Source organism: Glossina fuscipes, unplaced genomic scaffold (assembly GCF_014805625.2).
Source record: "Glossina fuscipes isolate IAEA_lab_2018 unplaced genomic scaffold, Yale_Gfus_2 2, whole genome shotgun sequence".
In the NCBI taxonomy this organism is placed as follows: domain Eukaryota; kingdom Metazoa; phylum Arthropoda; class Insecta; order Diptera; family Glossinidae; genus Glossina; species Glossina fuscipes.
In genome coordinates, this window is record NW_023998416.1 from 2,574,197 (window position 1) to 2,599,011 (window position 24,815).

The 24,815-nt window shown below is 33.7% G+C and overlaps 2 protein-coding genes across 4 annotated transcripts in view; both read right to left on the reverse strand.

Annotated features, from left to right (window-relative positions):
• Positions 1-276: 276 nt before the first annotated feature.
• LOC119632815 lies at positions 277-675 on the reverse strand. The gene has a single exon (XM_038025928.1). The coding sequence runs from the start codon at positions 673-675 to the stop codon at positions 277-279; it is 399 nt and encodes a 132-aa protein (XP_037881856.1).
• Positions 676-14,255: 13,580 nt separating this feature from the next.
• The window catches only part of LOC119633426 (developmental protein eyes absent), a 60,750-nt gene continuing 50,190 nt past the window's right edge, over positions 14,256-24,815 (reverse strand). For all 3 annotated transcript variants that reach the window (XM_038026978.1, XM_038026977.1, XM_038026976.1), the window contains 4 exons: positions 21,632-21,678; positions 14,920-16,809; positions 14,601-14,845; positions 14,256-14,537 (listed from right to left, as the gene is read on the reverse strand). In XM_038026978.1, coding sequence (XP_037882906.1) covers positions 14,356-14,537; positions 14,601-14,845; positions 14,920-16,809; positions 21,632-21,678 — 2,364 coding nt within the window. In that variant the 3' untranslated portion in view covers positions 14,256-14,355. The remainder of the gene's footprint in view (positions 14,538-14,600; positions 14,846-14,919; positions 16,810-21,631; positions 21,679-24,815) is intronic.

Sequence of the window (24,815 nt, forward strand, 5' to 3'; positions counted from 1 at the left end):
CTTGCTTAGAGCATTGGAGTATTAGAGCAGCTAAGTTGCACTTTTTATTGCGTGGTTAGAGTTTCTAGTTGCAGTGATGTCACACTCTCTTAAATAACAATTAACAACAATTAACAACATTTACAATATTAATGGAAATTTTATTCGATTACAAATATTCACACACACATTTTGATTATGTATTTTGAGAAATTGTCCAATGCCGCATAATTATCCTTTCACAACTTTTAGAATACTTCTTATCCGAAATAATTGTTTCAAAATATTCAACAAGGTTCAGGGCGAAAATCTTTTCAAACGTTCCAAATGTAATTCGTGCAGCAATCTATTGTTAGCATAATAATAGGGATTTTCCGCTTCATTCAAATCGGGATTGTAAGTGGCTTTTTCAACCGCATCGTTAGGGTGATCGGGTAATGGGGTTTCCATATGCTGCAACTGAGTTACCATAATATCCGTCGGCAGATATTGTTGCTGCGAATGATAGTTGTTGTTATTGCCTTGTGTAGCTTGATATAGATGATTATTATGCGGTAATTGTTGTTGAAATTTAAGATTTGTGACTTCGAAATTCGACAAACGCAGATTATTGATCCGTTTAGATAATGGCGCCGATTCACATAGTAAATCATCTTCGCGATTACGTTTCCCTTTGTTTGATTGAAAGTAAGTCATAAAAATTGAGGAAAAATTCTTTCTTGATTCTTATTGAAAAAACGTAATTATATGAATTTTATCAGAATTTTTTGACAATTAATACGTCAATCAATAATTCGCAGAACCGACGCATAGATGATATATGTTCAATAAACAAAATCAACTCTCAAGTGTCGTGTGTCAAAACTTCGTATTCACGCAATTGAAATATTGGAAAAAAAACCTTGAGCCGCTGAATTTTTTCTTCAACGTGATTGCATTGATGAATAAAGTCGAATAAAGTGCAAAACATAATTTATTTTTTTTCCGTACTTAGTTGCGGAAATTGAGTAAAATCTCGATTATTTACCTTCGTTTTCAGTCTTTTCTCAATCGCGCGCCACTGCTCAGACAAAATACACTTCTCTTATGAAATTTATATTTTCAGCAGACATCATGTATTTTTCATATATATTCCTGATCCATAAAATTGCATTAATATTTTGGTTTTTTTCTAATCGTTTTCAGATTTTGAGTTGAGATTTTGCACGCGCTGAGTCGACCTATAAATAGATAGATAAATGATCAAATAAAGGTTTATACCCTATACTCTATTCGTTTAACTTTTTATTAATTCGTAAGGCGTACTCCATTAGATTACAAGGTTTTTCTAGCACATACATTCAATTTTGCTTTGAAATTGTCCATAATCGTTTTGATTTATCAATCAATTACCTCCTTCAAGGCTTTCAACGAACTCTACTCGCTATGCCTGATCAATAGAATTCAATTCTTGTAAGCATGAAGATGCAGGTTTTTTATGCGAATATCCTGGAATATGGAATTGATGTCCCTGGATACTCACCAACACTCTAGGAAAATACTTTGATGTTTTATATTGAATGACAACCACATTGCTAATGACCATTAACTGGATTGATTTCCATAAATTTGCAGTTGACGAACTTAAAACACAGTCTCGTATGTCCTGTTGTGTTCAATACTGCAGCGAATGTAAGCTTGTAAAAGGAAAAAAATTTCTCGTTAAAGCTGTGGGGAATTAGGTACCCCTTTATATTTAGATAGGACAAGGTTTAGGTTAATTCTTGGGTAATAGCGTTTTTCTTTTTAAATGTCAGGTTTGACAATGGTATAACTACGACTAAGACAGGAACCATAATCTTTGTGGGAATACACCGTCAAATTGTTTTACAGAGTAGATGCGTCCCTTAAATATCCGTGCAAAAAAAATCCTAAATATTTTTCTAAAAAATCCTGCAAAAAAAGCAATAATGAAATCCGTATTAAATGTTTATAAAGCAAAAACCTTTCATTTTTATTGCAAAAAAAAACATTTTAAAATTAACGTACAGTGAAAATTCAGTCCATAAGCGCCTATAACATATACAAATTGAAAAATCAATTTCACATCTATTCATCGCTACTTTATAATAAGCGTGCACGGGCTCGTTTATTACTGGAAATGGGTCAAAAATACTGTTACGGAAATCGCAAATTACTTAGCTGGAATGAACGGATTTCCGTAACAATACTATCATCAATAAATATGTCAAATATGTCTAGCACGTCTGATTTGATTCAAATGAGGAATTTCCTCCGTTATCAACATGCTCTCTTAGTTTTTTTATTGCTATAAAGAATGTTTTTTTTTGGTTTCTCAAGTTGCTTACATAATTTCTGATATCCAAGTGTCGGTAAGACACTATCAAAATTAAAATTAGAAAAAAAAAAAACTGTTTTAATATTCGTGTTAAAACAAAAAGTTTGTGTAAAACGATAGGCAATTACGAGCTGAACTTCGCCTTCGACTGTTACTGTATACATGAGTTTCTATAAGGTACTGTCAAAACCAAAAAATTAAACTTTTTTTGGGATCCGCGCTATTTCAAAATCGTGTAAAAAAATATATTGGTGAACCGTGTTATTTCAAAATCGTGTAAAAAAAGTGTTGGATGTACTTATTTAAAATACCCTAAGAGAACGTAAGCTTAAGTCCTTTTCATTATACCTGAGACTGCGAAATCTTTTTTTGTAAAACGATATATTTTGAAAGAACTCGTTTGGATCACAGATCTTTCTCATCTGCACACTTCATAAAGGGTTATTAATAGTTTTTCAGTGGAATGCAGTGAACAGTGTAAGGTGCAGAATAAAAAACATTGTACTCACTGCATTTAACGAACAAATCTGTCAGTCTATATTAAAATAGCTTACAAAGCTACAAAAGGTAGAATATAGGCAGAACAGGCTTCCAATACTGTACTAGATTATCAAACCGTCTACTAACCGAAGGCATAACATTGAATTTAATTTAATCCCGAAGTTATTTAATCTTATTTGCTTTATGTCTAACTTAAAGCTATAACGAAAGGAACTTACTGCTTACATGATAAGCAGATTCTTCTTCACGTCTTAAAACAAATGCTTTAAGTGTTATATACACTGTGTATTAAATTTCTCAAATGTTTGCAAAAAGTAAGAATGTGCATCGACATATATATAAATCTAATAAATAATGGGGCAATCGTCTTTCACATGGCCATCTGCCATTATGTGTCCTTCGGTTTTTGGAAATCCCAAATCTGATCTCAAAATTGTAATAAAAAACGAAAATTGAAGTAAAATTCGAAAATCAGCGAAATCGGTAAGTGGACGAAGAAATTTTTCTTGTTTATCTTAGTAGTATTTTTAAAGCTGTGGAGCTTCCGAGTTCCAAGTCGGTTCCAAAATTTTTCTCTTCGTCTCATTACAAAAGCAACTTAATCGAATCAAGGGCCTGCTTATCGTTACCAAAACAAACTATAGAAGTAAGACACAGATAAAGATGACACGATCGGTATATCAAATAAATGAAACTCCTTTCGATCTTGCGATCAAATAACGTTATTCACCTAGTTATGACACGATAGTACGCATGACACGATTCGTCCACAGCCGAATATAACAATTTTCTTCTTTTTATTTTCTAATAAATTTGTTGTAGAAAATTTATTTTACCTCTAATCTGCAATTTCTTCACGTTATGCTCATCGAAACCTATACATTTTCCCTTTTAAAGTGCTGCTTGGTTCTTGCCCCTCAGTTGTTTCTTACTCTTTTTCTATTTTGCTTTTGACAATATTTATTGCATACATTTCAAAAGGCAATATAACAATACCTTGAAGCTTTATTTGTTTTTACTGGTCAAATAGTTCTCTTTTCTCTTTGTTTCTTAGTTTTTTTTTTTTAGTGAAATTGCTTTATTTACAAAGGTAACGAATACATCGTATGCGGGGGTTTCGATTATGTATACTATACCTACATAAGCGGTAAGTTTTCTTACTTCTTTTCGTATCTATTATCGTGGAGTATATAAGATTTGTCACTCTTTTTGGACTAAGGGAATAGTCATTAAAAATTGATTTGTTCTCTATATGTTCTCGGTTATCGCGAACACTTGACTTTTAAATCATTTAGGCATTTTGCTTGTTTGCATTCTATAAATCTCTATGGAATTGTGATTTAAACTTTTCCTCAGAGCCATAATCGGTTAAGCGTAACAATCAGCTATATATCTATCCTCTGGGATCGCCAGGAATATCTCCACTTTTCTTATTATGTCTCTTTATTGACTTTTATTAAGCATATTATGTTAGGTGTCCTCGTTGGTGTTTACGTTTCCACAGCAAGTTATGCTTACCGAATTTTAAAATAACTAAAAGTGAGAGGGATTTTTTCGATATTGTTGTTCAAACCCTGTTAAAGGGATTTAAAGGTATTTTCATACAAAGAAAAATCAAAATACTTGAGAAATCAAAAGAGGTAAATATATCGTATCTGGTAGTTCCGGCAGTATTCAAGCGTAAGTGATAAGTATCAAAAATGTCGTTCCAAGTCGAAAGTCTTTCATTTTGTTTGTTTTTTTTTTTTCTTTTCGTTTCTCAACACTTCACAAAAGATAATAAACGAAATTCAACTGGCTAAGTAAACATGGCAATACAACCATCTGTGCTAATGTGTGTGAGTGATTTCGTTTATTTTGCATTATAAAACGGTACCTATAAGTGGCGACTGCAGCCGGGTTTTGAGACATATGTGGGCAATGGTAAGCTGGTTAAAACAATATCAAAATAGTCAATACAGCTTACAGCATACTGCTGTCTTCTATGCGGTTATCAGAAATACACACAAGGCTTGTCATATACACCAACACAAATATATATATGCTTTTACTATTAACACACCTTAAGTTAGGTTTAGTTGACAATTTATCTTTACTGGTTTCATTTTACGCTTCTCTATTGTTGTTGTCTTCTTGAAAATTGAAAATTTCCAACCACCCATTTCCATTTCCAGCAAGTGATGAGAAATTTCTTTATATGATTAAGCAATAAATTATGACAAGATTTACTCCTTTTGCATCATAAGGAAAATAAAGTTTACAGTAAAGCCTTAAATTAAGAGAACACAATGAAATTTAAAAAGATGGCGGGATGAAGGCGTTTACCCGATGAGAATGAGACATTTAAAATAAAAGCATTTCTTTAAGTGACCGTGTGACGGTGTATGCGAAGAAACGTTCACTCTAGATTTCTTTAGTTTGTTGTCTTTAAAAGCAAAGACATATTGTATCCGATCGAAGCCTAATCTTTTGAAAAGAGAATTCGGGGTGAAATACATTTTTATATAATAACTTCACATCGAGATAAAATACGCCATATTTGGACTCAGCAAGTCTATTTTTACCCTCTCACGTTCCATATATAGTAACTTCACATTGAGATGAAATACCCGATATTTGGACTCAGCAAGTCTATTTTTAGCATTCCACCTTCTATAAAGATGCTTGAAAATTAAAGCACTCTGTGGCAATAGTCCAAGTTTTGCGTACTTTACGACGAACAATGATGAGGCCTTTAGAAAGAACACTCATTTTACTAAATGTAGGACGCGTTTTGAGCGCGTCTTCTGCAAGCGCTGCTAGAAGAAGTTGAATACGAAATATGGTTGTTGGTATTTTGTCATCAAGGTGAATGAACTACACTAAGCGATATGGCGCAGAGTGTCGAATGGTAGGCCTTTTCCAACTATAATGTTTTTAGTTGATTTGATTTGAATTACGGGAAATATCGATCCGAAATTTCGTATATACATGTTTACAAGACCCAAATGGGAATAGTTCCAATCCGCTCTTCGACTCATTACACCTCAACAAAAAAGTGTGTGTTTCATTTTCGTTAATTCTTTTGACGTAACGTGTGCCCAGAATTCGTCACAAGGTGAGCATGCGGTTTCCTCAGTTATATGCGCCTTTCATTATTTTTTATTTTTTATTTTTTTTGAATTCTCTCTGATTCTTTTGTAACATAAGTACTTTGGGGCAAACATAAATTAGTAGACTAACGTGATTTCATTGACAACAGCAAGACTTTACTGGAATGAACAGATATCTTTTTATATGCGAACTGTGCCTATGAGAGTCTGTATATTGAATTTGTTGTCCACTAAAGGAATAAAAAAACGTAATCACCTGCTGCTCATCCAAAAGTCTTCGATTGATTAAAACCTGACTTACATAGTTTTGCCAAAGCTTATGTTTTTGCCTCATGTCAATTCGAAAATACTCAGACTTGATTTTTCGATTCCAATAATATTTAACATATGCAGTGCGATCTTCTTCTTTAAAAAAAAAAATGATGATAACATTAATTGTAAGATTGTAGTGCGTTACAATATCGTTGCATATATTTCTTTTTTTATAAGGTAGGCTTCGAATACAATGTCTTTGTGTCTTTGGTGTTGAGTTTTCACAAATTTACCTTTGCCTTTTTATCGGCTTTTGTGCTTGTGTTTCATATTTGACTGTTTCTAAATGTATTCTTGTATATAATTCCGTATAACTATTGTTGTTGTATGAATTTTCCACAACAATGACTTAACGGTTGCTTCCGATTCTAAAAGCAGTAAAGCATAGAAAAATTATAAATCGAACCGCCCCAATTTTCTAGAGAATTTCTTCTCATATATAAATATAAATTAAATTAAAGTTCATTATAACGCAAGCATGTATGCATTAATTTTTTTCTTTCATCCATACCTACATACGTACATACAATAAAATATATGATAAAATCACGTGTCTACATTCATAAATATGCTTATGGTAAACTCGCACAAAAACGTAACCAATTGTGTGTATTGCATACATAGTAAGGCCTACGTGAAAAGTCATGACCTAAGTTATTAAGCCTGTTGCCGCTATTGCTGGTCACAACAGCTTGGTAGATGTATGTAGTGATATGAAAATGAAATTATACAAAAACATAGAATAGAATAAAACAAAACGCATAAACAAGTGCAAGGCATTGTAAAGATAAATCCAAAGCACGCACAAGTCGCCGCCTCACCCCAAAATAATTGACGGCAGAGTTATAGACAACGTTAAGCAACATAGCAACCAACGCCTACTAATTAGTTTAATATTGGTTTAAGTTCGACAACTGCCTCTGCTTAGGCGCATATGTGAGTTTACAATGGAATTGGTTTCTGGTGTAGTCTGGGATAAAGGAGGCTGGTGATTTAATACTGCCGATGGTTTATTGCTGCTATCGCTTGTATGGCTTTTATCTCATTTTTGGGTGTAACAAACTCGTGTCTCACAGGGCTGCTTTGGCATCCGAATCAGAAAAGTTATTTAAAGAACGCAAGCACACACACACACACACACACACACATAAGTGCTTCACAAATTCAAATTCAAGACCTGAAACTAATTAAGATGCTTATCAGTTAGGAATATAGCAAATGAATATAATCAATAGAGTAAAAAGGAATAAAAACCACCGTCTGATAAATTGTTCCTAAAGTGTGCCCTAGATATGCGAATTTAACAATGATCAACATTAAGAAGCATGCTAAGGCTGTTATGAAGTTTGGCAAACAACATATTGATTGCTATATACCTTATACATACTCTTAACAGATCGTAAAGAATATCGAATCGGCCAGGAAAATGTATTCTGAATCTTTAAGCTTTGCTAAGTGGTTAATGGGAAAGTAAAATTCTTGCAGAAAACTTGTCTTCAAACAATGTTTTACAAAAAAAAAAAAAAAAAAAAAAAACAACAAGCAAAGCATCAAAATTTCGATACCCATCACCTCTCTGGAAAGTATATTCAGCAGCAAAATGCTAATAATTGTCACGTCATTTGTCAAACATGTCAAACATATTGAATGAGAGCTAAAGCTAATACTAATTTTCCATGGGATGAATGCATGTTAATTATGCTTTGAAAGAAGAAAAAAAAGGGACTTGATTTTCAATACATTTTGCTTTTTATTGCCAGACACCAAAGATGTTAGTCATACGCGGAAAAAAGTCGCTATCGATATCGATCAAAGCTTAATAATCCATCATATAAGGCATTAGAGAACATTCGGAATACCAGACCTAAAGCATTTATCAATCAATTAACTATGTAATGTTATTTCCCAGATCAAATATGCATTATATTCTCTAAGACTCGATGGTACCAAATGCAATGGCAAAACTGATGGATTATAAACTTAAACTTAACTTTTCGGCAAGATATGGCTTACTTGCCCCCGCTTATTTAAATACTTAGCGATCGTCGAAGCCTTCTTCTCAATTCCCTTTTACTTCTTTATGTGGTCTTTCCTTTATTATTTTTCTCATCAAACTAAACCACAATAATCCACACTGCTCTCGCATGAGGTTGAGTGTTCTAAAAATAAAGCAAAATAAAATAAATCAATCTTATCTATAAATCCATTGATTTAAATCTCAGCAAACAAGAGATGAATGTCTCATCATCATTCGCATCATTTATTTAATGATATTGAATGTTCTCCGGCGAGAAGGAGTTGGAATTTACAAGGTAATCATTTATCGTCGCGGTTTTATGTTGTTGTCGTTTTTCTTATTCTTATTTGCTTCTTTACAATTTTTCACACCTTGTCAGATTACGTTGACGGTTCCCTTTATTTCTTTGATTTATAGCATCTCCCTTATCGTCGTTTAATTTGAAGCTCTACCATACCATCATGCAATTATTCCTCTTAAATGGAATCCTTTCAAAGAAAAAAAAAAGTTTTCATAGTCAAAAAGGCTTATTTTAGTATGAGCGTAGTACACACGTAAGTATACCAAAGAAACTCTTATTATTCTTTAGAATATCGCGTAGTTTCCGTTTCTTTTTCTAAGCATATAGTAGTTAGGTAGATTCGGAAACCGAGTCAAGTTAATAAAAATTAATTTAACAATCACCGAAGGCAATAAAAAAAAAAACAATTTACAAGGCTATACGTGAATCTTTAAAACAAGCGCCTTCATCACCGCTTCAATTTTTCCACTTCACTTTGGTTTCTTCAATAGATTTTTAGTCCAGAGGAAAAATTAATATTTACTGTCTAGTTCTTTAGAAGCTATTGAAGTTAAATAGCTTGCATTAGATAATTACTAGTGAAATGTGTGAACCAAACATCCCACTATCAGACTGCCTGGTACCTCATCATTAAAATAAAGAAAAGGAAGACGATATAAAACTTGATAACAATGTATTGTAAGTTGATTTCCCTCAACATTTTTCTCCAGCGAGCGAAACTAATGCCTTACTCATTCTATTCAATAAAAGCATGAGGAGAGCTAACAGATCGTTTCCATCTGTCCTAGAAAAAACTGCGTTTACTCATCTTGAATTCTACTCTCCGCACCACACTTTGAAAAAAACATCGACAGTTCTTTTACATTTTTCATCAAAATTTTTGTGGTTCAGTTAAAATATTCCCGAAAACCTATAGCCCAGACATTTGTTAACACTACCGATATGTTCAGTCCAAAAATAGCTTCAACTGTACAAACTTAACGATAAAATTTCAATTCGAATTAATTTTCAATTTACTTCCAATTTACCTTAATCCACACACTGGCAAGTTCTTCATTCAATTACAAACGAATTGGAAATAAACTGGGAATAAAATGGATTTAAAATCTTGAATAGAAACGAGCACAGGTCTTTCTCACTTAACACGGCATCTACAAGGCACGATTTCGATACAACAAGGCACGAAATACGCGACAATTACAATACACTTTCGATAGAGCACGAAGGATGAGGAGTACATTCATTGTCAAAACAACCAGGAGAACGCTCCTGAGTCCCCCTAAAGTATATACATTCTTGATCAGCATCAAATTCCAAATCGATTTAAGCATCTCTGTCTGTCCACAAGTGTAATGTCTGTTGTGGCCGCAAAACTTAAGCTATCGGCTTAAAGTTTATCAAAGATCATTGCAAGATCATGCACGCAAATTGGTTAAAGGAAGCGTCTATAGTGCCACGTAAGCTGAGCACACTTTTATTTTTCAATCGGAATAAAAATTGTTTTCTTGCTCATTACTCAGCAACTACTGCAAATAAATCTACAAACATTTGAACGAATATTCTCTGGGCGATTTGCCTGTACAAACATGGGGAAAGCTGATCTCATTTCAAGCTTCCTAATTTTACATAGTATCAAACTTTAACTATATTTTCGATACTTTGATAACGTTCAGAAGCGAGCTTGAAAAAACGCCATAAAATGTGTATATTTTTGACCAGCGTCAGTCAGCTTCAGAATGCACCTAGGGACGTCAGTCTGTTTACCTGTCTATCTGTCCTTTTGACCAAATTTACAGTATCTGTAGTAAACATTCTCTCGTAACTGAACCGATCAACATTGGGCTGTTAACGGAAAAACTTGCTCAACCCCTCTTCTATACATCATTTTAGTTTAAATTAATATGTGAAAAGGTTTCGTATATTTACGTTACGAATCAACCGCGTTGAACGGAGAATGCCTGTATATTGTCATCTTAGATCGTCAAACTTAGTTCGGGTATAGGTCGTTGAAGGTCGTTTCATATATAGGTAAAAGTTATCAAAAAATTTTGGAATTGCAGTATAACAAGTCTTTTAAAGGTCGCCAATGATCGTCAATCAAAATATCGTACTAAGTAGTTCAGGTTTTATGGAAAAAAGCAAACACAAAGAAGAGAATGCGTTTTCATTTGTTTTGTGAAATAAAATATCAAACCAGAGATGTAATATGTAAATAAAAGATTGAACGCGACAAGATGTAACGCATAATATCTGCATTATGTTGTCGTTGTTATTGTGGTTCTTATTGTTTTTCCTTTCTTTAATGTGATGACAGACTTTCAGCAAATTTAGTTAGTCTTTGTCATGGTTTTATTAATAGCATGACCATTTTCTAAGGATTTATTAATCAAAATTAATTCGGTTTGTTGCTGCTGTTGGTGATACTTTCTACTTTCTTCCAAACGTTGCTTATACGTATACAGAAAGTGTAAGGGCACATGCAACAATTCAACTAATTGTGTAAACCAAAGTTAAATTTTAAATAAAAATATAACCGTCGTTTAGTTGGAGCTTATAGCAACAAAACCGCTTTGATTTGTCATTGGGAAAATCAAACTGGCCTTTGCTGTTGGCTGGCTGTATATTAATTTATATAATTTATATGTAAATATTTTTATTTAAAAATTGATTGCTTGGGCTATACGAATAAAGTTTTATTTTCCATTTGTTTACGAAGTTATAAAATTCATATCATCTTTTCCTTAAGGTTTTTTTTTTTTTTTTTTTTGAGATACGTTGCTGCCAAAATACTCCGTTTTCCCATTAAATCTGTTAAATGGCAGAAATTTTCTGGTTAAATTTACACACACAGATTAAAATGCGCACACCCTGTCCTATTTGGAGCAAAAATAAGTTATCAGCTGTTGGTTTAAAAACTAACTAAATGTAAAAGAGTCTCTCAATTATGTACGTAGCAACGCCTTTAACGGGCAACAGGTGACACTGCTTAGGTTTTTAAAGAACAAATACCGACATCTCTTGTGGATTAAATGAAATTTAAACGAATGAAACAAAATAATGAAGAAAATCCCTAAAAAGTCGAATAGCATATATATTTATTGTAAATCGTTTCATTTCAAAATCTGTATAAAGATAGAAATTCATAGTAGCATTAATCAATGCAGTCGTTTCTCTTGCTTACATTTCTTTCCCCAAGTCCATGTTTGCTTGCATGTGACATCAATGCCATATTACACAAAGGGTAAGAGTAGTCCTTGTAAACTACATACACTTCCGCACTTTTACTTATTTCCATCTAAAGGCAGTAGTAGTAAGCTCTTGCAAAACTTCGAATATTGTGTTCAAACAATAAATAAAGAATAATGTGCAGCCTAAAATTATAAAACGATTTTTCAATATATAGTGCATAACTTATACATAACAATACGAAGCCTAAGCATATAAAGCAATTTTTCTGTAAACGTTGCCATTTTCTAAAAGCATTTAACACTAAAGGAGAAGATGATACTTTTGTTTTCCAAGGCAAAGATAACAATCTTTAAAACTAAATTTGTTTTCAAGAAAACTATTTTCTCAATCCAAAGTGTGATTCATTTTTCCCGATGAAATTAATTACCAAGTTCTATCATTCGAGCGAATTTGAGTTTGGAACAATTCTCCTTTCAAGTCTTTTGATCCCCTCATCAAACAGCTTGAAGTATTAATCGAAGGAATTGTCATCAAACTCATTTGTTTTTTTCACTTTGAAATATAACGAAAAAGTCTGCCTCGATATAAGTGCTGGAATCGTTCGGTCCATTCCTCCGTTAAATGTTGCATTCAGAGTTAGTGATTTGTACTAAAAAAAATTCACTTTAAACAAAATCTTAATTCTTCTATCCTATCCATACAGATTTGTCCGCCTGAGTGGCTGAGCAGGCAAAGAATCTCGACTATTAACTCATTTTGAAGTGTGGTACAGTTTTCAATAAAGTCTTCAGCCTAAGATGCTAATGCCTAAGGTGCTTCAGGACTTTAATCTTAGAATCTGTTTCCCTAACTGCAATAATAATAGATTTCTTCAATGTTTTCAATTTACATTAGATTATAGAGCATAGGCGCCCAACACGATATATATGCTTAATGAAGACAAATAGCGGAAAAGGTTTAGCTCTGTCTCTTAGCGATACGCCTCTTCTCTATTATCCTTCTTGACATTATGATTACTATTTATTCTATCGAGAAGATTGACATGTGATATATGCTATATAGAACACCCAGAAAGGCTTTGAAGGGATCCAACTTTTATTTTACCAATTGATTCAAAATCACTTTCCGAATCGATCTAAGCTTGTCTGTCTGACTGTCTGTCACGCACTTTTGTAATCAATCCACCGTCAATTTTTTAGATGTTTTGACGAAATTTAATGCACCAACGCGTTTTGACCCAAGGACGAGCAATATTGAATATCATTCGCCCACATATAACGTCTTACTTTGAAAAATTGTTATATTAATAATTATATTAAGCAAAATGGTGTAGTTGTATTTAATGATGCGTCGTGACTCACTATAACGTTTTAATTTGCTTTCGTGTTTAGTTTATGGCAATATAAAGTGCTGCGTAATTTTATGGAATTATTCGATAGTCATCGAGTAGACGAATCGGTTTCTGACGCATTTTGTAATAAAGTTCGATCGAACACTCTCCCAAATAAAGTAAACACAAACTTGCTTAACTAACTAAATGCCTAAGCGGCTAAGTAGGATCTCGACTAACAACTAACAATGATCGTGGGTTCGATTCTCAAGTGCGGTAAAGTTTTCTTTGATCGTAGCTATGCTTAGCCACTAAAGGCATAACACTTAGCGACTAGGTGGCCACTACCTCCCTATATCTTTCTCTTTCGTCGAATAAACGAATCAGGGGACATCCGGTCGTAATAAAAAAAGAATCAAGAAAGTTTTAAAAGCGCACATTAAAGTGTTCTAGCCTTTCAGAAGAAAAATGAAATTGAAAATATTTAGTAAGAGATCTGTCTTAAAATTAAAGCGCCTTACTTCTCTGCTTAATTGTCAGTTCCAAAAATTAGTGAAAATGCGTCTTTCATTTTATAATTATAGTGCACTTTTTTTTATTTGCATATTTTATTTTTTTTTTGAAATTTTTTTAATATTTGTTTAATAGTTTTTATAGTTTATTTATTTGTTTTTTTTTTTTTTTTAATTTTTTTAAATAATACATAATTTTTTTAAATTTAATAATATATTACTTGCTAATAATACCTTTACTACTACATACATATACATATCCATTTCTATTTTAGATATTTTATCGTTACTACGAATCGCATTTAATAGATTTTAAAAAAAGTATTTCTTATCTGGCTGTGCTTAAAAAATACTGCGACAATAATCAAACATAAACGCAATATACACAAGTTTTAGTTTTATACAAAATGAAAGAGATTTACTAAAGAACGCTAAAAAAAGTCAAAAGGAAAAATCCTCAAAAAATGTGCCGACTTGCGTCTACTTTTCTTCTTTTTTATTAATTTTCTCATTTAAACAAAATAATTACATTATTTTGTGCTTAATTTTGTAGATTTCTCTTAATAGTTTACTTCAAGTTTGCTTTTTTGTTTTTTTTAAATTTCTCTTTTTCTTTTTTTTTTTTTGTACAAATTTTATACTTTTTGTAAACTTAAGACTTTGTTTTTCTTTTCTTTCTTTTTTGTAAATTTCCTTTTCATACTATAGTGCGTTGTTTTTCAAAAGAAAAAATTAAAATAATATTATGGAAAAAAAACGGTTACCCTAGAAACCTTAAAGATTTTCATAAGAAACCCATATCCAAAGCGGTATACAAGGCTCTAATATCACTGTGTGAAGAAATGCGCCAGAAGGGGAAATTCATGGCCTTAGCAGCAGCCTCCTCTTCAGCGCCATCACCTATCACCACATAAGTACTTTTACGACCGAACCGAGTAACAATACGTTCATAGCAAGTTTCTTGCCCTGCAAAATGAATACAAGTTTATTAGATATGGGCTTCAAGTCAATGCAGGTTTATGTACTAACCAATCTTATGGGCACTATAAATATTTTCGATATTAAATATAGATCCCAAACCAAACAATAAGACCTTCGCTAAAGCTGGGGCCAACTGGGTAGAGGTGACCAATACATTAACACAATTTTCACGTTGAGCAATCATATTTAAGCATTTAGTTGCTAAAGAGGCCCAATTGTCGGTAGCCATTTCGATATCTTGACGGATTTGTAGCCAAGCTTCTCTTTTACCCGGACCTAATAGGCCTCCAACACTATACACAATAAACGCAATAAATAAATCGATTAATTTGAATCAATATACGAATCATTACGAGATATGACTTACTTCCCCCTGTATGTGTTATAGATTTCTTTAATTTTACGATAGCGAAACGCCAACTTGCGCATCCAATCCACTCCGCCTCTTACTCCGGTAGGCAAACATAGGTTGGCTGGTGCACCCGGCGGTGCACCCGAATGAAAGCCATCTGTCGCGAAATTGTAGGTGCTGAGATCTTGACCATTATCGTCCGATGAAACGTCATCAATATGCACTTGATCACATTCTTCGATCTCATTGAAGAAAAAATGTGTATCTGCCATAGTGAAGACCATCTCCTCCATACGAAATGCTATAGTCATTAAAGCACTATGATCTTTGGTGTAACGGCTGGCGAAGGAACCGGACAATAACGTATGAAAGATGATTATCGTTTCATCCAAGTCCCAAATGAATACCCTTTCTGGAGGCTTGTTCGCCTCACTATTTGGTGTATCGGAAGCAGTGCTGCGCGTAGGGCTAGGCTGTTGATGTCTTCTACCTCGAGCTCGACCGCTTTTCCCAGTCGGTGTGCTCTTCGTTAAAGAAGCTGATGAACCCGCCACCGCTGATATTGCCGCACCGGCAGCACTAATATTATTATGATTAGGTGAGATCTGCAGAGGAGAATGAGGTGAATGGGTGTTGTGTAAAATTGGTGTAGTTGAATGTGTATCGGTAGGACTTTCTGAGAGATTAGAAGGAGCTACATGAAAACCATGGCTGGTACTAGAACTAGGAGAGCTGACGTACGGTGAATAATTGGCGGGATTGTAATAATTGCCATATTGATCATTATAATAACCGCTATAATCCTGTTGAGCTGCGGCTGCACCGAATTGAGCGAAATTGTTGTACCCGTAAGCGGCTGAATATAATTGCGAGGAATTGTTATTACTGTTTGTATATGACGTGGTTAGGTATGGCGAGCTAGGCTCAATTTTCGTAGCTGCTCTAGCCGCCGCCGTCGTATAAGGACTACTATAGGTAGAATAAAACGAGGGTGTGTATTGCTGCATACTGTTATAGTAATTGTAATAATCATGCTTGGAATCGTAGGCAGCCGCAGCAGCAGCCGCCGCTGCTGATGAATTAACAGCGGCCATGCTAGATGATGCTAACGAATTTGTTGGCGACTCTAGACCACTAACACTAGACACGGAGCCAGCTAAGCCGCTCACTGAAGAGCAACCGTATAAAGTATTGTTACCACTAGAGGAACCGTTGTTAGGCGATGAATCTAAATGATGACTTAAAGCGGTTTGCAGTGTGTCCACATCTACGTTTGCATTAGCAGAGGATGTTTGCTGATGCGCTTGCGATTGCTGTGGTGTTACGTTTAGAGCGGGCGAACGATTCTCTGACTTAATTGGAGGCAGTTGAGTTGAAGACTGTTCAGCTGACGTTAACCAGTGAGACATGCCAGCACCTGCACTACTCAACGAAGCAGACGTTGATGCAGAGAGCCCTGTTGCGTTCTCATTTTTAGTAGTCGTCGCAGATGTGCCGTGTTGTTGGTGTGTGTGATATGTTGAAAAACTACTGCCGGTCGACTGAGCAAATGTATGCGAGAGATTTGCACTTGAGTTTAGACTACAACTACTGCTTGTGTTAAGATGTTGTTGCGACTGCTGCTGCTGCTGCTGCTGCTGCTGCTGCTGCTGTTGATGATGATGACTCTGATGGTTAAGCGGCGAATGACTTGAGCTATTGGTATAGTGTGAGGTAAGCGATGCTAGCGATGTTATTGTGGGTTGTAACGGCTGCGTTTGGGGTGGCAAACTCAACGGACTGCATTGACTGCCGGCTGTTAATGCCGTTGATGTTTGGGCGCCCGCTAAAGGACCCTGCAACTGGGACAAGTGAGCTGCACTCTGATGTGTGTTTTGATTTGTACCAGACGTTTGAGAGCAAAGACTGAAATATGGAAAAATGTATTAATCGAAATCATACGATTATAATAAATTATTATTTGGCTTTAAAATGTTACTGAAACTTTTTTTTTTTTTTTTTGTATAAAAATTCCCCAGGGTCGTTAAAAATTTAAGAACAATATGCGCACTTTCCTCATCGTAACTTAAGAGAAAATAATAATAAATTTTCTTACGAATAAAAATAACGATCCCAGGAAAATGGACAAATGCACATAAAATCAAGTCAAGTGGCTGTTGCATATAAATACACACAAACGCACACACGCACTATGCATATATCATAGGTATATATATATATATATATATATATATGTAAATATATGTTATATTCGAATATATATGAAAATGTAATATTTTCTCACACACAACTCAACTCAAATATCGCACTCTGAACAAATTTGTTTTAATACGTTATTAGAAAATAACTAAAAAACAACAACAAAACCACTTAAGTAAGAATTTATTTAGAATATTTGGTCTTTTTATGAATATTTTGTATTATTGACAAACATATGTTTAGCAAATGTTTAAAAGTGAAAGGAAAAAAGGACATTTGTTTCTAAAAGTCCCCAAACCTCTTTGAAAGGTTTCAAAAACACTACACTAGTAAACTAGTAACAAACAAACCAAGGAATTTTTTATAGATTTTTAAACGCCTCCATAAAAAATCATTTCAACTATTGTCGACCATTTAGCATGAAAAATTATAATAAATTCGAATTTTGAAAAAAAAAATCTTTTGATCGCATGCTTATAAAAAAAAATTTTTTCGTTTCGGAAAAATTATTTGAACTTCTTTCTCCATTAATATTATTCCACGACCGTTTTCTTTACTTTCATTGACCTACATACATTCTTTTCCCTTTTAACTGGTGTTAGTCGCAAGTTCGAAAAGTCTTTGTCATGCTTTGAAGAGATTTGTCGTTAATATTTCGAATACCTTAGTAAACACTTTGATGTATGAAAAACAAATTAATCTCAACTACAAACAAATCGTTTATGTGTTCTAGCTGGTCTGCGCAAGAAACACGTGACAATCATTTTTGTCGTAAAGAACGCCTCCGATTTCATTGACAGAAATCAGATTCTCCTTGACTCTCGTGCACATAAGTTGTCTTTTCTTCCTCTTCACTATTATCCAACCGTGAACTCAAAAAGTGGCATCAAATTGCTGCGATTAAGTTCTTCAATGAAGTTAGATGAGTGAGTTTGTTTTATTAACACACAAAGAACTTAATGTTTGTATTGATAATTTATCTTGTACTTATCTTTAATGAAAGTCTTTCTGTTTCCCTCATAAATTAATGATTAATTAAAATACTTTTTTAGGGAATTTATTTCCTTTTTTTTATATATATATAATATATATTCATACTACGAGGAATGTCCCGAAAGTATTCGACCCGGTGTATAGATAGCGAGTTGTTGTTTCTGTGATCGAAATTAGCAAATTGAGAAGACTTCATTTTGAAATTTGATAAGCCCGAGATGTTTATAAGACAATCGTCTAGAGTGCACGCTCTTAGCAAACATGACAAGTTTTAGCCGCCACCAGTTCTCACTTTGATATGCAGAATGTCTGCGTGGCAGCTGAGGATGGCCCCTACATAGTGGCTGTGCTTATGCGATACTCATTCAATCATTAAATATTGCCATTTTAGATAAGCCTTGCCGTCTCCTGAAAGGAGATTTTGGCCAAAATTTAATGTCATTACCACTTACATTCAGCCATCAAGCCGACGCACTCTTCTAATTCAAGGATGGCCAGAACAAAGTGAGGTAAAACGATACGGAAGGACCGTAGTGTGAGCATTGTGGGCCTAATCGCTAAATCTTCTGTGCTTACTAATTGAGCACAACCTTTTTTTATTTCTTCTCAAATCGCTTCTAAAATCAACTCAAACAAATATCCGTAAAAAATCTTTACTCCCAGATGATGAATTTTGCATGGGTGGACGTCTAACGCTCTTTTCCAGTCGGCAATATTTCACGTTAGACTTCAGTCTTGAATCTAGAAATTTTGAAAAATTGAGCCCAAACCTTAGGGTGAGCTGACTAAAATTTTTTAAACTCCAAAAAGAATTTCATCGACGATGTATACAAACAGTTGAAAGTGTTTAAATCTAGTAAACAGCTTATCCGTAGGCAAGTCTTCTTCAATAGTTTTAAGTTTTCAGTTCTAATACGTATTCTGAGTGATGCAGGTGCAATAACAATTTGCTGCACTTTCAGCTTTTACGTTTTGTTTACATTTTTATGGTTGGACAAAAGAATATAACTCCATGAACTAAAGATCGTGCACAGACCAGCACCGCAGTTTTGAAATTGTCATTCTTTACAGGTAGACGACGCCAATATGTCCTCCTATGACGATGCTTCACAACATCATTTACTCCTTGCTCTTATATAACCTACTACTTGTGATCTAGAGCGTATTAAGATTGGGCAGATGTATGTAACATTCAGAACGACTTAAGAGATATAAAGATATCTTTGATTGTACCGATCGACTCGGAATAATTTTTTTCTTAAACTTGTGGGTCTGTACGCAAGTCTGTCCACCTGTCTGCCTGATTTCTGTTGAGGTGTTTTTATGTTCGCCTTACAAGGCGTCATTTTTGGAACATTTTGACGAATTTCATTTTATTGGTATATTTTCGTAATAAGATTAGATCATGAATTCAATTCTCAAAACTTTTTCTGATGAGTCTATTTTTGGAACGTCCTTCCTTATAAAGAAAGTAATTAAGCCTTTCTATGGTGAAAACTTCTAATTTTGAATATCTTTTTCTAAAAATTGATCGTATAATTTAAATTAAAAGTTAACCTTACCAAATTGAAAGTATATAAATCTACTTCTTTGATTTGACTCCATATAAGTCTTCGCGTTGACAGTACGCCTTTATATGGAAAAAAAAAAACTTACAATTTTTTGGTATTTTCTCGCAAAAGCGAATGATGAGTTAATTGAGGCAAAGTCATGTAGGGAATTTATTGGTCGACATTGCCTGATTGTGATGTTTTTCTTATTCCTTTTATTAAGATTTATTTCTGTATGTCACCGACATATCCATATGACTTGAAAATTCTTATGAAATGGTGGCATGTGTTAAAAAGGATTGCGTGCATATGCAAAGCAAAAAAGGAATGAATATACAATGAAAAATTTCATTCGCTTTAAAATTCATCGGAATTACCATTTTTTTTTTTTTTTTTTTGTAAAAAGCGATTTGAAAATTTAAAAAAATTGTCCGACAAAAAGAAAGAAAAACGAATTAAATTTCTTTTCTTTTATGCTTAGAAAGGAAAAGATTCGAAAGAGTTCGCTGGTGTCGAACTTAAATATCAAAATGCAATGTATTTTGTCAAATGCTGATGACGACGTTGACCACTCATTCTTTAGTTGCTTAACTTGAGTTTGAACACAAGATTGAAAGGCGTTCACCTTATAGCAGGGAAGTTGTATTGCACTGCTATGCGGTTAGCAAAAGATCAAATGTATGCGAACAAGCATCACACTCTTTGAGGTCTTGAAAGCGAACAACTGTCAAGTTATGGCCGAGGTATTACTTGCTGTATGCAAGCAACTCGTCGAAAATTAGTCCAAAAGGATCCAATTCTGTGAGATGTTCGATGAAGGACGATTAAATTAATTCGCACTCCACAAGCAAAGATGCAGGATGCACACAATGCATTGAAAAAAATCTGATCCAAATCTCAATCGCACGCTTACTTTCAGAGCCGCAAGTCATTCATGTCGGGAATGAAATGCAGAGTTTAGTTAATAGTCTTTCTAAAGGGTCGTGACAAAAACGAGCGGGTATGGTAACAACCATATGAAAATTATGACTTCCTTTGCGTGAATTCAATCCATTTCCACAACGATGAAAATGAGCGCTGTGAGGTACATAACCCGAGCCATTAGCGGTCGCAGCAATGATCTTTAGCCACCCAAGTATTTCCTACAACGTATATTTTGGAAGCAGAATATAGCAAGCGGCAAGGAGAGGAAAATGAATAATGTGTAGCGAAAAGTTTCATAGGCTGTTGCAAAGCACAGATTACAAACCGTTGTCCGTTTGGAAAGTGTGGTAACATCGGTAATCGCGACTAATGATTTCAATAATTCTATTGATCACTGATATATATGCTAATCAGTCAGTGTGAGAATTATAGTACGCCACATCGTTGATGGTATTATAGCCCGAATCTTTTGCCAACATTTGCTCAGTCTCTAGAAAAGCTTACATATCGTGGTAATTGTGGCTGTAATATGGTCACTAGAAAGTATTAATACATATTGAGCACAAATTTCGGATTCATTTTCTTAAATTCATTTTCAAAAACTAATCAATGAAGCTCTCGCAAAGAAAAAAATATATTAAGATTACAGGATCCCCTTGATTGTCTTACTGCTACCCAAAGCAAAGAGCTAAACAAGTTTATAAAATATGTTTTCAATATCTAGTGGGGAATTTTTTGAAAATTGCCATTCAAAGCAGATAAATGATTTTAGTTTTAACAATAAATTTTTGGGAACAATCCATAAAAAGGATCGGAAAAGTGATTAAGATTGATGGCGTTGCAAGTACAGATAGCTCGAAAAACATTACAATTTGAAGTAATGGCAGCAATCGTAGAAATATTACGTAGTAACTTTATTCGAATTAATCCATTTTTGAGTTACATAACGAGCTTGATCTCGCATATCTCTCCGAATTGAAAAAAATGTACAAAGCAGCATCGGATCTTAAGTGCAAGTGGGAGTTTAAATATCTGAGATGAAAGATATAACAATTACTTACCGATTTCTTTCATTTGTGTCCGTATGCTCTGTTTTAGGGCGTTTAACCTGCAAAATTGACAATAAAAAAAAAAAAAAAAATTAATAAAAATAATCTTTATTTAAATTGTTTAACAGAAAAAAAAAAATATATATATATATATATATATATATAATTGTTAAATATGATTTTTGAAAAGTTCGCATGTTATTCTTTAATCAGCCTACCAAACCATTTAGCCACAACCAATACCAGAAGTTGTATATTATTAAACGTTTATGTCAATGTCCAAAGAAAGCGATGTGCGTTGCAGTGAAAACGGTTTGCGTGTTTAAATCGTGCATATAGACGTCATGGTTGGATGGTCGGTGGGGCCAGGTTAAAGTGTGACTGCGCACTGCTGCTGTTATGGTTGCTGCTGCTGCCGGCTGCCGGCTGCCGGCTGCTGGCTGTTGTGGGTAAAGCAGGCATTAAATAAATTTTAAACATATTTTTGTGACACTTTTCAATACCCCATAAATTAGAAAACATAAAATGTTTGCGTGTTTTGGTTTTTCTTTTATATTTTATATAGAATTTTGACACAAGACGTCTTCAGTTTGCTTACGAGTTTTACGTACGTACGTACGTGCGTACGTATAGAAGAAATACTTTTGCTTTTTATATATATAGATATTGTTATAATAATATGCATGCTTTACCTTCTGTATGGTTTATGGGTTTTTAAATAGTCATTATATAATTTTTGCACGTTCAGTTAACTATAGCAACAAGAGGAACGAAGCAAGCAACACCAATCATTCATTCATTCATTCATTTTAGGTAAAGGTGTTTACTTTTATTTCTTTCGTTTCTGCGTTTTTTTTTTTTTTTTTTTTAAATTAAAACGAGATTAATGAGCCTAAACGGTTATTGTTCAAGTTGAGCTTTAAGATAATTGAAAATAAGCTTAATTAGCATTTACACGAATTCTCAGGCGAAAAAGTGCCAAGTTTTACAATACATATATATAAATTTTTTTTTTTTTTTTTTTGTTTTTTTTTTTTTATTATACATTGTTACTGTTGCTGTTAAAATTAACAACATAAAATTGCATACAAATTTATAAATATATGTAAACGTGATATACATAAATCAAGTCTACGGCGCTATGGTTTGTTTAAAATAAAACGTTTTTTTCATTTTTTTTTTTATTTGAGTCAGCTTTCCGGGAACACATACTAAGGCGGTGTCGCCTTCGTTATCGTATTCTACAGGAAAATGTGAGACAAAGATTGGCTTAAAAAAGTATGTAAATAGATTTCTTTTTTTTCTTTTAATATTTTTTTTTTTTTTTTTTTGTTGTATAATAAACGACAACGTAAAAGAAAAATTACACGACATCAACAAAAATTTGTTGATGGGAAAATTTTATAATTAATTCAGGAAACACGATTTTACGAAAATTCCCTTAAAACTTCTGTTTAAAGAAAGTGTTGGAGTCGCAGAGATAATTCGACCAAAGCGTATAACATGGTAGAGTATGCAATACAAAAATTTGCTACTCCTCAGGCGTTGTATTCTTGTGAGTTTTTAAGAGTTCTTTATGGTTTGACTTAAGCGACACATCTATTTCAAAATCTTAGCAAAGTGAGTCTTGTTTGAAAGAAATCCGTTAAATTAGTAAATTATAAGCAAGCGCGGAAACGCGGTATTTTGTGAGAAGGCGCACCAATGTAATAATTAGAAGTTGTCAATAATCAAATCAAAATTTTGTTTTATGTCCATTCTATTAGTCGCTAGCCACATTCACCTGCTGGCAGAAAGAATTTTTTTCTTTTCAATTTGAATCAATTTTCCGCATACGCCGGTATACTTTTTTCTAAAAGATCTAACGAAAATAACTCCTTAATAAGTGAATTTTCAAGGCTTTTAAATTGATGTTTTATAAAATATTGTTTAAATGCTGTTCATGCATATGCTTAATAGCAAAAAAAAAAAATGTGATTTTTCTACGTTTATGTAATGTATGTACGCCTTCTACGCCTTCTATTTCAATTTTCTCAAAGGCAAGGTTTTCATCGAAAAAACTTCAAACACATGCGTTCCTACTCGTCACTCAGCTTCTCAAGCGACTTAAAAGTGCGTACAGCTTTAGTCAAAGGCATTAAAGACTCTCTACAAGACGATTGTGCTTTCAAAATATTGGAAAAATATAGGAAAGGCTTTGTTTCGTTGGAGAAAATACAACAACAATTTGATTAAGGTCCAAATAAAGAACTTCGTGTTCGCATTGAACCTTCTTTTATACAAGACCGCGAATCTTCTTCGAATGTTCATTTGCAGAATTACAAAAGAAGCAGAAGAAGAGACTTTTTATAAGAACTTACTCTGTGATATTTAACAATTATTTAAACAATAGTTAATAGTGTTTTTAAGAACCATAAAATATTTCACTAACAAATATCAAATTTAATAAAAAAAAAATAAAACAATTTTATAATTTCGACAATCACAAACAGACAAAAAAAGGGGAAATTTTCTACCGAAAGGCAAATGAAACATGGAATAAGATAAATTTCAAGTAGAATTGAAGTGCTCTCGGCTATTGCGGAAATCGATTTTAATGCAAACAAGATGAGAACGAACTGCAGAAAACGGTTAGGTGGTAATGTCGGGCAATCGAGCGTTAGAAAAACCACTTCTGAGCCTGCTGAAAGTTTCGCAGCAGAATTTTCCAAAACAATTAATGCAAAAATGTCAAAAAGAAGATTTGCGAAAAAATGCGAATCAGTGCTTATCAGGCACAATGGGCAAAAGGTCGGTCAGATGGGCTGCGATCTATTGAAACTAGCTTTAATGTGGGGTTTTCTAAACATCCTTGCATAATGCAAAAATTACCTTTCATCGACTTTTATACGAGTAGCGGAATATTTTCAGACGCGTTTATATTTAAGTTTTTCCCTTCTTCCGAAAACGTGGTATAGCCTTCAACCGTACGGCATCTTGATGGAGTGTCTATGGAATATGTCTAGATTGTGCAGTAAATGGTTTTACGCGTAGAGAAAGCAACGTTTTGGTAGGTGATTGCACGTTTGTTGAGACGATTTGAAAAATGTTCATTTGTGAAAACGAAAATGTTTAATCAATCTATATAATATGCAGAGGTCCTCTCCAATGAGTTTTTCTCGTAACTTCTGATTCCAATAAGGCGCAATGAGATTTT